Consider the following 11,110-nt stretch of genomic DNA (forward strand, 5'->3'; position numbering starts at 1 on the left):
CACAGAATTAATTAGGTTGGAAAAGACCTCTGAGATTATCAAGTCCAACCTATGACCCACCACCACCCTGGCAACTAGACCATGGCAGCAAGTCCCACATCCAGTTGTTTCTTAAACACCTCCAAGGACAGTGACTCGACCATCTCGCTGGGCTGTCCATTCCCATGTCTAATCACACTTTCAGTGAAGAAATTCTTCCTGATGTCCACCCTAAACCTCCCCTAGTGTAGCTTAAGACTATGTCCTGTTGTCCAGTCACTAGTTGCCTGGGAGAAGAGGCTGACCCCCACTGGCTACAACCTCCTTTAAGGGGGTTGAAGAGAGTGACAATGTCTCCTCTGAGCTTCCTTTTCTCCAGTTTAAAAACCTCCAGCTCCCTCAGCTGTTCCTCATAGGACATGCACTCCAGATCCTTTATCAGTTCTGTTGCCCTTCTCTGGACCTGCTCCAGCACCTCAATGTCCTTCCTAAACTGAGGGGCCCAGAACTGGACGCAGAACTTGACGTGTGGCCTCCCCAGTGCTGAGTATAGGGGGACAGTCACTTTTGTGACTGTTTTCATGGCGTTTGTAACAGATCAGATCAAATGACCTTACGGGGATGATTCTACACTTCGAGCAGGCGGTGCAAGCCCAGCAGTTCCTTACACGGGGTGCGCTGAGGGAGAAAAGCGTCTCCGTGTGCGGAACAGCCCTGCTTCCGTGCGGCCCCCAGGGCCACCGGCACCCAGCGGAGGGGGGCGGGAGCTCAGGGATGCGCCGCCGGGAGAGCGCTTCCTGCTTCCCGCGGCCCTTCTTCCGCGGGGTGGAGCCGGCCGTGAGGTTCCGGGTCGGTGGGAACGCTGTTGCCGCCGCTGCTGCCGCTGCTGGGACCGGGAGCGACTCCGAGGCACCGCCGCCATGAACCGCTTCTTCGGCAAGGCGAAGCCGAAGGCGCCCCCGCCCAGCCTCACCGACTGCATCGGGACGGTGAGTGCCCGCCCCGGGGCACTCGGCAGGGGCCGGAGCCGCCTGGGCGCTGCGCGGCCCGGCCGCCGCCTCGGGAGGGGCGGGAGCGGCGGGGGGGGGGGGCCGTGTGACGGCACCTGTGCACAGGGGTGTCTGGGTGTGTGGGGACACGGCTGGCGTGGACACTGCCTGTGTGTCCCTGGGAGATGTGTGTGTGTCGTAGGACCTCAGAATGGGGTCGGTTGGAAGGGACCTTGAAGATCATCCAGTTCCAAACCCCCGCCGTAGGCAGGGACACCTTCAGTTGGAGGCTCGGACCCTTGTCCCGCCTGGCCTTGAACAGTGTCCTTCAGTGTGCACAGATACACGGCTATGTTTTGGTGCAGCGCGTTTGTATATACATATATATATATATATATATATATACACATACATACATGTATTTTAGCATGAACCTGTGCCTGTACACTGGCGTGTACCTTTGTATGTATATACACCTATGCCTGTGGTTTTTTTCCCGTGCGTAGGAGCACATCCCATAAGCAGTTGCACATGATGTGCATGTAAGGCATGGCTCTCTTGACATCCTCATGGATATTTTCAGTATTGCCATCTGAGGACTTCCCTCCTCTGATTCCAGTAGCTAACTCCTGCCATGCCAAGTTGTGGCAAGGCAGGGGCAGGAGCAAGAAAACCATCCTCTCTGTCCAATACAGAAGGTGGGAGGGTGGAAGGGCAATTCCCTCTTGTGATGAATTCTTCTAATGAAGAGTGTTCTGTCTCTTTTGGTGAGTAGGATTGCTGTAGGGTTGCTGCCAAAGGTGTGTGCAGATGGACAGATAAACAAGGTCAAGATAACCAAGTAAGAAATGATGAGGAAACGCACGGCAGAACACTTTATAACTGTTGTAATCTTGGCCTGCCTGAAAAGAAGATTAAGGAGAAATTTTAAGAAGATTTGTCTTGTAACTTCATAGTCTTTTTTTGACTTTAAAGCTTTTGAAGAAAACCGTAGGATGTTTTTGCAGCTCCTTCTGTTGTAAACTACTTTTAAAAGGTTAAAAAAGAACACAGAGGTCGTATTTGTCTCAGTAGTTAACAAGTCCAGTGAAAGATCAGTAATGGTGGGGGTATAAATGGATGTTAATTAAGCATTGTCACTGGAACCTGACAACAAAACCTTCTGTGGAAAATCACAGTTTTCCTCACAGAAGATTTATTTTGCTACCCAGTGAAGAGACTCTCTAAGTAAAATAGCTAATTAATATTTGTCAGTGCTACCTACACAAGCCTATACATTGGCTTCTTGTGTATGCCACTGGGTGGTACAGGGAGAGAAGTGGTCATAGTGTTTTTCTGGTACCTTATTTTACTGGCAGAGAATCTGTATTGCTTTTTAGCAGTATTAAGCCCAAACATAAGTCCAAGTATGTTTAGTTAGAACAATGAATAAACTATCTGATTGAAAATCAGAATTAGCTTTCCCATTGTTGCCAGTAAACACTTTGTTGGACGGCTTGAACTCCAAAATACATCTGAGATACTGCTGTTAATACTTAAATTTGTCATTTTGGCAGTATCAGCTGAAGACCAGGAGACTTTGTTTTCCTCACAACCACCAACTCCTATATTAGTCTGTTAGATTTTTCATGCTGATTTTGCCAGTTCCAAGTTAATGTCTGTTTTCTAATGTTGTAGCAAATCAAAAGACAATTTAGATATGCCTGCAGTTTGTCTTCTACTAAACAGCTTGGTCAATCCCACTGGATTTTTTGGATTCATCAAAGTGTAATTTAAACAGCTGTAAATTTTAGGATTTTTTCCAAAATCTGCTGAATGCAGTTTTGATCTTCTTGTTGTTTGTAATTGCATTGTCTGAAAATTTGACTATGCAAGACAGCAGGTTAACTGAAAAGTAGAGTTTTAGGTTTATTTTAGGTATGTGATGACTTTGACAACCAGTGATGAGTTACAGGGTGGTTTTTAAAACATGAAATCAAGAGCCTGTGTTGGTCAGCTGTTGAAAGATGAAGGGCTGGCTGCAAACATACCTGTTAAGGGTGTGTCATCACAGGAAGTCTATAAACCACCCTGTTTCGATCCTCTCAATTTCTGTGGACGAAATTAAAATTTAAGACATCTCTGTATACTAGTAAACGTGGGTAATATGCTTCCTTTTACAAGTTTGAAGCTTATGAATTAACTTTTTGTGCCAAGTTATATGCAGTAATCTACCTGATTTGTGAAAGACTTGCTGTATTTTCAGTTCATTTTCACTATAGTGAAGTCTCTAGTATAGCTTCTGCTAAAGAACTACAGATATGATTGGATTTTTTTTCTTAAATTACATGTGAATTATTGTTGAAGAGAGTTGTTTGAGATATTAAAAAACGTGCACTGTTTCTTTACCATGTTAACTTTGGCAGTTTGGAGGCTCAAGTAATGTCAGTTCTGTGGTATTTTCTGTCTTAGACACATTTTGCTCTACCTTTTGAAAGAGTCAAATTATTTTGGGAAATCTCTTACCATGCTACTTCAGTGGTAATTAGCCATTAAATGGCAGTTAGGAAATTTTGTATGTGGTGACTAACAATTTATATTCATAGTTAACATTTGGTAAAAATGTGGACAACTCTTAGGCAGTAATCATGCCTGTGTTTTGGATGTTTTTTCCTGTGTAGGCAAGTTTAGATATCTGAAATTCATTGCACTTAATGGCAGGATTTTTTATGCTTGCTGTCAGGGCACAGTCAGATGACTCAAAGTTATCACGAGACCAGTAGGAGGAAGGATGCATCAGGAAGTGTGGCATTAGTAGTGTTTTTACTTTTTCTTCTTTGAAAAAAACACTCCAAACCTAGGGTTTTTCAGAGTAGTAAACAGAAAACATAGGAACAAAAGTTGTGACAACAGTGTTAAAATTCAGGGTCACTTTCTTTTGTGTAGATTGGGACCCTTCTAATATGTAGCAATGAAATATACCTGGGTGTGCCTTATTTGTGAATCGTATACAGCAACTGTTCAAGTCCTAATACACAGTGTCATTTTCTTCAGGATAGATTAGATCCATTCTCCCCTCTTCTGTCCAGTCTCATTTTTAAAAGCTGAGGTCCCATGTAATGTGTGTGGGAAATTTTTATGTAGTTAATCGATGTAGGAGGCTCTCTCTCGGTTTCCTGCTAGTACTTCTTAAAAGAATCATTATATAATAAACCAAATAACTGTTTTTCCCCTATGGAGGCTGACCTCAAAGATGCATTTAGCTGATGAAGATCTTGAGGAGGTGCTATGCTTTGAACATAGAAGAGTCTTAAAATCACTAATATCTCTCTTTCTTGCTATTAGTAAAATATTTGGCATAATAGAAAGCTTAATACAAATTTTTCAATGCCAGCTGTGCCCAGGCACTTCACTATCTTGTGTGAAGGGATCATATCAAACGTTCCACTCAGGATGCCTCTGGCAAATGCATGTTGCTGTCACAGAGCACAGTTTTTGAAGGGTCATTGAAACACCAGAATGAAAATCCACATAATTGTATGTGCTTAGCCACAGCATTAGCAAGTCAGAATTGTAAATTTGCACTGATGTCTCCTGCTATAATTGGAATGTCATTGTATTCTAATCCCTAGAGGGGCTCCTTGGAATGAGAAGTGAATAAGCTTTATCCTGTTGTTTCCAGAGAAATGCTGTGATAGTCAGTTCATGTTAAGAAGGCTTTTTATGAATTTGTGTATGCTGTTCGAATTACCTATACCCATTCTCGGTTATGTAATTGTCATCTTTAACCCTCTTATGGTGAAGGATTAAAATATTTCCCTAATGACAGCCCTGTGGTATGCATTGCACCAGGGCTGTTAGGGTTGGCTGCTGGGGGTCTCTTACTGAGCTATGAAACTACTGTTGGGATTTAGAGCAAAAGCACAGTAAGAATTCAGAGTAGCTACCAGGTCAAAGTGCTGTGTCCTGGGACCCTTTGTGGGAACTGATGGGAACAGCATCTCTCTCTGACAAAGCAGTTAGGCACCTTTGAAAAACTGTTTAAGTCTGGGCTTCTTAGATGTAACCTGTAATCCAGATATCATTCTGAAGGATTAATGTTCTCTGCCCACCAAAAATAAACCCCAAGCCTTGCTGAACATGCACCTTTCACTTTTGCATCACCCCCTGATCTGCTACCACGGTACACTTATACATTTTTCCATTCCAGTTTAGTCCCTGGCACTGTGTTGTTATTAGAAATTGTTGCATGGAGACATGACTTGAGTGGGTTTGCAAGGGAGCATCTCGAAATGATGAGAACATGTTACAATAGCAGAGCTTCCTGTAACCTCAAGTGTGTTGCTTCTTGTGCTCCTTGTACAAGTTGTTTCACTTGATTCTGGTTTTGGATTCTCTGCAAAATCTAGACTTCACTTGTTTATAAAACCACTGAGCGAAGAAACAATTCAGTTAGAAACATATTGAAACTGAGGCTGTTCATTTTGTTGTCCAATACCTGAATAAAACCTTAATGAAAGTTGTTTTGTTTGTTTTCCCCATCATATATTAAAGGTGGATAGCAGAGCAGAGTCAATTGACAAGAAAATCGCCAGGCTTGATGCAGAACTAGTGAAGTATAAGGATCAAATGAAGAAGATGAGAGAGGGACCTGCAAAGGTAAGAATCTTCTGTGGGGTTTAAGCATGAGAGGATGTGACTCACACTTCATGTCATGTAGTGGAGTGATTTAGCCAGTTCATCGGGTTCTTAGAAATGCATCTTGCCCTGCAGATGAGATATAAGATTCTGCAAGATTATTTTTATTAGACATGTGTCTTTGAACAGTGTTTTCATTGGTTTTTATTTCTTCTAAAGTGTCATGTAATTCCTCAGTCAGAAGTGACTTGCTTGCCTTGTTCCTTGTATTAATTAAGTCTGACAGAGAGTCTGTTTTGTTCATCAGCCAAAACCAAAAGGTCTGCACTATGCCTAAAGGGAGCAGGACAAGCCATTTTTAAAGGGGATGGATTTACAATACAAGATGTATCCAATAATAAACATATCTGATATAAACAGTATTGTTAAAGCACTTGTTGCAGTATTACTTGATGCTGACCATTAAAATGTGTTAATGAAAGATGGCTCGGATGGACTAAGCTTGATTTTGTATTCTTTTTATTGAAAACATAATTCAAAAGCCTGGAATTGAAAGTATTTTCTATTAGAAGCTTCGTGTACTCACCTGTTTGGTTAATCATTAATGCAGGACAAACGCTGAATGTGACTATTGCTAAACTCCTGGCACTAGTAACTGAGGAATCTTTTAGAAAACATAAATCTAATGCATTAGGTTTAAACAGTATAATCAAGTGTAAAGTCAGTTATTTTTTGTAATGTAACAATATTGTGTCTTTCAGAATACAGTAAAGCAGAAAGCACTGAGAGTGTTAAAGCAGAAGCGAATGTAAGTTGAAGCCTTTCTCAGCTTGTGATTAATAAAAGCCTTTTTTCTTTAAGGAGGGGTGGCACACTTTCATCTCTCTTTCCAGTACTCTTCTGAGCATTCTTTAAAGAAAAATGCCCTTAAAGAACAAGCCTTTCAGAAGCATCTTCTTACAGATTTTGCATCAGCATTTAAATGTCAGTCTATAAATTTATATTGGTACAAGGTGACTGAAATCTGCTCATTAGTGTAGCTGTGTTTGGCTCCTAAACATTCTGAGAGATTGCCTCATTTTATATCATTAATTGGTTACTGTAAATTGTGTACTTGAAGACCTTGCTCTGGTTTATTGGAAATTTACCTGTTCTCTGGGGACAGAGAGGACTTGAGGACTTGAGCAGATGTAGCGAAGGTAACTGTGTTTATGCAAATAAACCAAAATGGACAGGCTGGGTGATCATGTGCTCTGGTCTTGTCTAGTATACTGTCTTGAAAAGTATCTTGAACAGATCCAAAGAAAAGATGTCAGAACAAAGCAAGTATTCGTGAATGTTTCATTGCAATATCGTACAGTCCATGAACTGCAAATCTTAGATGCTATCTGAGCCAAAGCCAAAGCTTGTGTCATCTTGTATTTCATGTCCTTCAGATAAATTGTACCTTTATAGATTTACTCAATTACTTGTTAAGTATTTGTGAACTCTTACCATCCAAAATATCATATGGCAAGGAATGCAATAGTTTAGTTAGATGTTGTGAGGAGGGCTTGATTTTGTGGTTTATGTTTTTTTTTTTTTTTCTGTATTTTGACTGTGCTGTCTGTTAATCTCCTTGTTAGTTGTTCCTCTATTTACAGTTACCAGGCCCCTCATAAGAGGCTATTGTCATATCCCTCAGTCATCTCTTTTCCCTCTTGTTGAACAGTAATGCATTTAGCTATTAGTTGTCCAGAAGATTTTGTATTTGGATCATCCTTGCCTTGCAGACCTCCCACTTTGGATGTTTGAAGGACTCATTGTTCATTTTTATGCTTTTGTTCTTTTGCTTAACTTGACGTAGTTTACATTCTTGATTTAATACAAGTTTACCTTGGAGAAGAATGGTTTCTTGATTTTTAAAATCTCCCTTTTGTTTTTGGTTAGCCTTAATGGTTTCCTTTTGGTACCCTATCCTCCCCCTCCTCCTTGCCCTGCAAAGCTCCAGTGCAGAGCCATCGTGGTTTGGATAACCTGGCAACTCTTCCATTCTGCTTAGAGCATTAGTGAGCATGGCATGCATGTCAAGCTTATGGTGATTAAACTCCTCCTATATGCTCACCTACTCCTAGGCAAATTTGGTGTTGCTGTCAGTTAAAACAGAAGCTTAGTTCAGGAATAGCTTTGTCAGCTTCAAATAAACAGAAATGCATAATGGCTAGATTCTTATGAAGCTGTTTATTCTGCAGTTGTTTATAATAAATGAAAAACACCCCAAATCTGTTCCTATGTTTAGACTACTTCTGCTGATTTTTCAATTTTCAAAAAAAAATTAAGAATGTTTGTGTAATAATTAGTGTGGTGTTTTAAAGCCATTATTTGTATTGTTTTTAACAGGTATGAACAACAGAGGGATAATCTGTCACAGCAGTCTTTTAATATGGAACAAGCTAATTACACTATTCAGGCACTGAAGGATACAAAGACAACGGTACCAGTTTATGAATCTCACACTTGTTTAATTTGTGTGTGCTACATCAGATACAAGCATGTGGTCTGACTCTCTTTTAGGTGGATGCAATGAAACTGGGGGTGAAAGAAATGAAGAAAGCGTACAAGCAAGTCAAGATTGATCAAATTGAGGTGAGCTTCTATAGTTAAATGATTAAAGAACAGAAATAATGTACTGAAATAGTGGTGAATGGACTATTGACTTGAAGGTAAGCTGACTATTTTAGTTGGCTTTTTTTATGAGACCACCATCATAATTCCTTCCTGATTTTTCTGGTACTGCGTAATCAGTTGTTGGCCTTATTGTACTGATTATTGTTTCCTTGCTGAGCTAATCTTTGAACTTTCCCTTCTCTCCCTTCCTCTTCTCTGCACTTCAGCATAAATGTAGTGGATACTTCCTGCTATGGCTTTTTTTGTCCTTTTTTTTTTCCCCCATGCAGATTAGTCCTTTACTCCCCCAGTTTAAGAAAGTGCCTGATTAAAAAGAACAAAACCTAAAAGCAAAAAAACACCAATCAAACAAAAAAATGTAATTTCAAGAAATCAGCAAGGCCTGGCCCTGACTTCAGACAATGTATAAACCCCCTGATAAGATCATTAAATATAATTTCAAAAATGCTGCACTTAAGCTCTTATCCAGTGCCAGTGCTGAATTCCTTCAAGTTCTCTTTCCTATGCAGTTATGTGGCGTGCATTGTAAACCTTTAGGCAACTATTGTCTCCTTGCTTGCACCCAAGTACAGTGCCCATAAGTGTGCTAAAGTATCTTCTAAATTTTGCTGTGGCACAACTTAGCTTAGTGCTTATTTTCCAGATGGTAGATTTAATTTGTCTAGATTTCATACCTTTTCTGCTTTTCAAGATAATGGTGGACTGGCTAATTTATTAGAGGTTTTTAGTTTTCCCTGAAGAATACTTCAAACAAAAGGATTTTGCAGAGATGTTTCAAGGTTCCTCTTTTTCTATCTCATACATTATAATTTTAATAGTAGTTAAAGCCACATTAGCACTGAATGCATGTGCCTTGACTTGTATTAATCCTGCTTCAAAAAAATGGTTTATGCATTAAAAGAATTGAGTGCTTTGTATGCTGGAATTACTAAACAGAATTTGATTAAATATGGACCAATTGAAATTGATTGTTGCTTCAGGACATACAAGATCAGTTGGAGGATATGATGGAAGAAGCCAATGAAGTCCAGGAGGCACTGAGTCGTAGCTATGGAACACCAGATATTGATGAAGATGATTTGGAAGCAGGTGAGGAAAGGAGAGGATGATTTTTTATATTCCTAAATGTAAAAATCATCATACTGTCATACAGTGAGGTTTAATTTGATAAGTCAAATGCTTTAAATGTATTTTTTAAAAATTGTTTTTTTTAAACATTAAATCTGCATTTCCTTTAAGAGCAGTAACAAGAGCATGAGACAAACATGAGGTACTCACCAATGGAATGCTGCAGGGCAGGGAAAGAGGTTCTCTCTAGTGTGTATGTGTGTGTGTATTTCTGACCGATGACTAATGCTAAATAAGTCTGAATGTAAGCATTCAGTATGAACCGTGTTTCCTTGTAAGAGCAGCTTTTCTTTTGCAAAAGGAATTCCTTGCATAACTTTTCAACCAGCATAATTCACTTTCAGAACTGGATGCGTTAGGTGATGAGCTTTTAGCTGATGAAGACAATTCCTACTTAGATGAAGCCGCATCTGCACCAGCAATCCCAGAGGTCACTCCTACAGACACAAAAAACAAAGTGAGTCCTTTGCTTTTTAAAAGTGAATTACATTTTTGTTTGTTTGTTTTGAATTAATCACATTTGTGTTGGTTACTTTATATCTGGGACCATTAATATTTTGAACAAAAAAGTGTGCTTAATGTTTTATGTATTTTGAATACTACATACGACAGAATAAAGGTACAGGAATGCTCTTAATTATATTTAAAGAAAATAACTAAAATGGCATTTTGTAATTCCTATCAAACATTTTCAGACTGCAAGTATAATTTAAGTGTACCGTTACAACTCTAGTAATAGTTATTCTTAAAACCGTAAGAAAGTCTTCTCTATGTTTGCTTTTGGGGCTTTAATAGAGCTCCATATGGAGGAAGTACAGTTTGATTCCAGCTGTCACACAGTGACAAGTGCAGATATAGAAACTTTATAGAAATGGTAAGGAAACATTTGTGAAACGTTCTGGTTGGTAGAGCGTTGTTAACCCATTCTTCTTCTTTCTTACAGGATGGTGTATTGGTGGATGAATTTGGATTGCCAAAGATCCCTGCAACATAAATGTTTCAAAAGCACAATGGATATAATGAACTATACTTTACAAATTGGTTTTTTTTTTTTAAATCCTGGAGAGCTTGTCCTTCCAGTGTAACCTTAATATCACTACATCCTAGAATGCAATATGAATGGCTGGTGGTGTTCTTTCTTTGAAGAAAGTTGTTCTGCTACTGACTTTTCTGTTAATGGAAAACTCATCACAATTCCCTTCGGTGGAAGCAGTCAGTCTTACAGGTTTTGATTTCCGTGTCTAATGGACAGAGTAAAACGTGAAGAGTAGTGGTGGCTGTTGATAGCTGAGGTTTATTTTGACTTTGTATTATGTTTCTCTTTCTTGAGACTAAGACTGTACGTTGCTGCTTACTCTCTGTAAAATAGCTCCCTTATTACTATGCTTATTTGATAAAAGAACTCAACGCAATTTTTAAACTACTGCAGTCTCGAGACTTTTATGCGATTGTACTTGTAACCTTTCAGAAAACTGTACCGAATCGGGTCGTCGTTAACTTTATGTATTCTATGGAGACATAAAACCACGTAGATTAGCAGATCCCTCTGTGTGGTGTTTTTGGTAACTGATTTGGTCTTTCAGACGGGGCGGGGGCAGGTTATCAGCGCAGTGTGTGGCACGAGCACAGGATTTGCCAGAGGCGGGGTCTGGATCTGATCCCAGAAGCATCTAGGGTGGCAAATAAAACCCGTCCCGTTTACGGCAGGGTTGCCCCGGCCGTACCCTTGC

At 40.0% G+C, this 11,110-nt stretch overlaps 1 protein-coding gene across 1 annotated transcript; it reads left to right on the forward strand.

The window, feature by feature from the left end:
• Window positions 1–801: 801 nt before the first annotated feature.
• CHMP5 (charged multivesicular body protein 5) lies at window positions 802–10,921 on the forward strand. The gene is made up of 8 exons (XM_064659871.1): window positions 802–968; window positions 5,502–5,606; window positions 6,347–6,393; window positions 7,965–8,058; window positions 8,139–8,210; window positions 9,233–9,341; window positions 9,725–9,837; window positions 10,324–10,921. The coding sequence occupies exons 1-8, from the start codon at window positions 900–902 to the stop codon at window positions 10,372–10,374; spliced, it is 660 nt and encodes a 219-aa protein (XP_064515941.1). The 5' UTR covers window positions 802–899; the 3' UTR covers window positions 10,375–10,921.
• The last annotated feature ends 189 nt before the right edge of the window (window positions 10,922–11,110 follow it).

Source organism: Pseudopipra pipra, chromosome 1 (assembly GCF_036250125.1).
Source record: "Pseudopipra pipra isolate bDixPip1 chromosome 1, bDixPip1.hap1, whole genome shotgun sequence".
In the NCBI taxonomy this organism is placed as follows: Eukaryota; Metazoa; Chordata; class Aves; order Passeriformes; family Pipridae; genus Pseudopipra; species Pseudopipra pipra.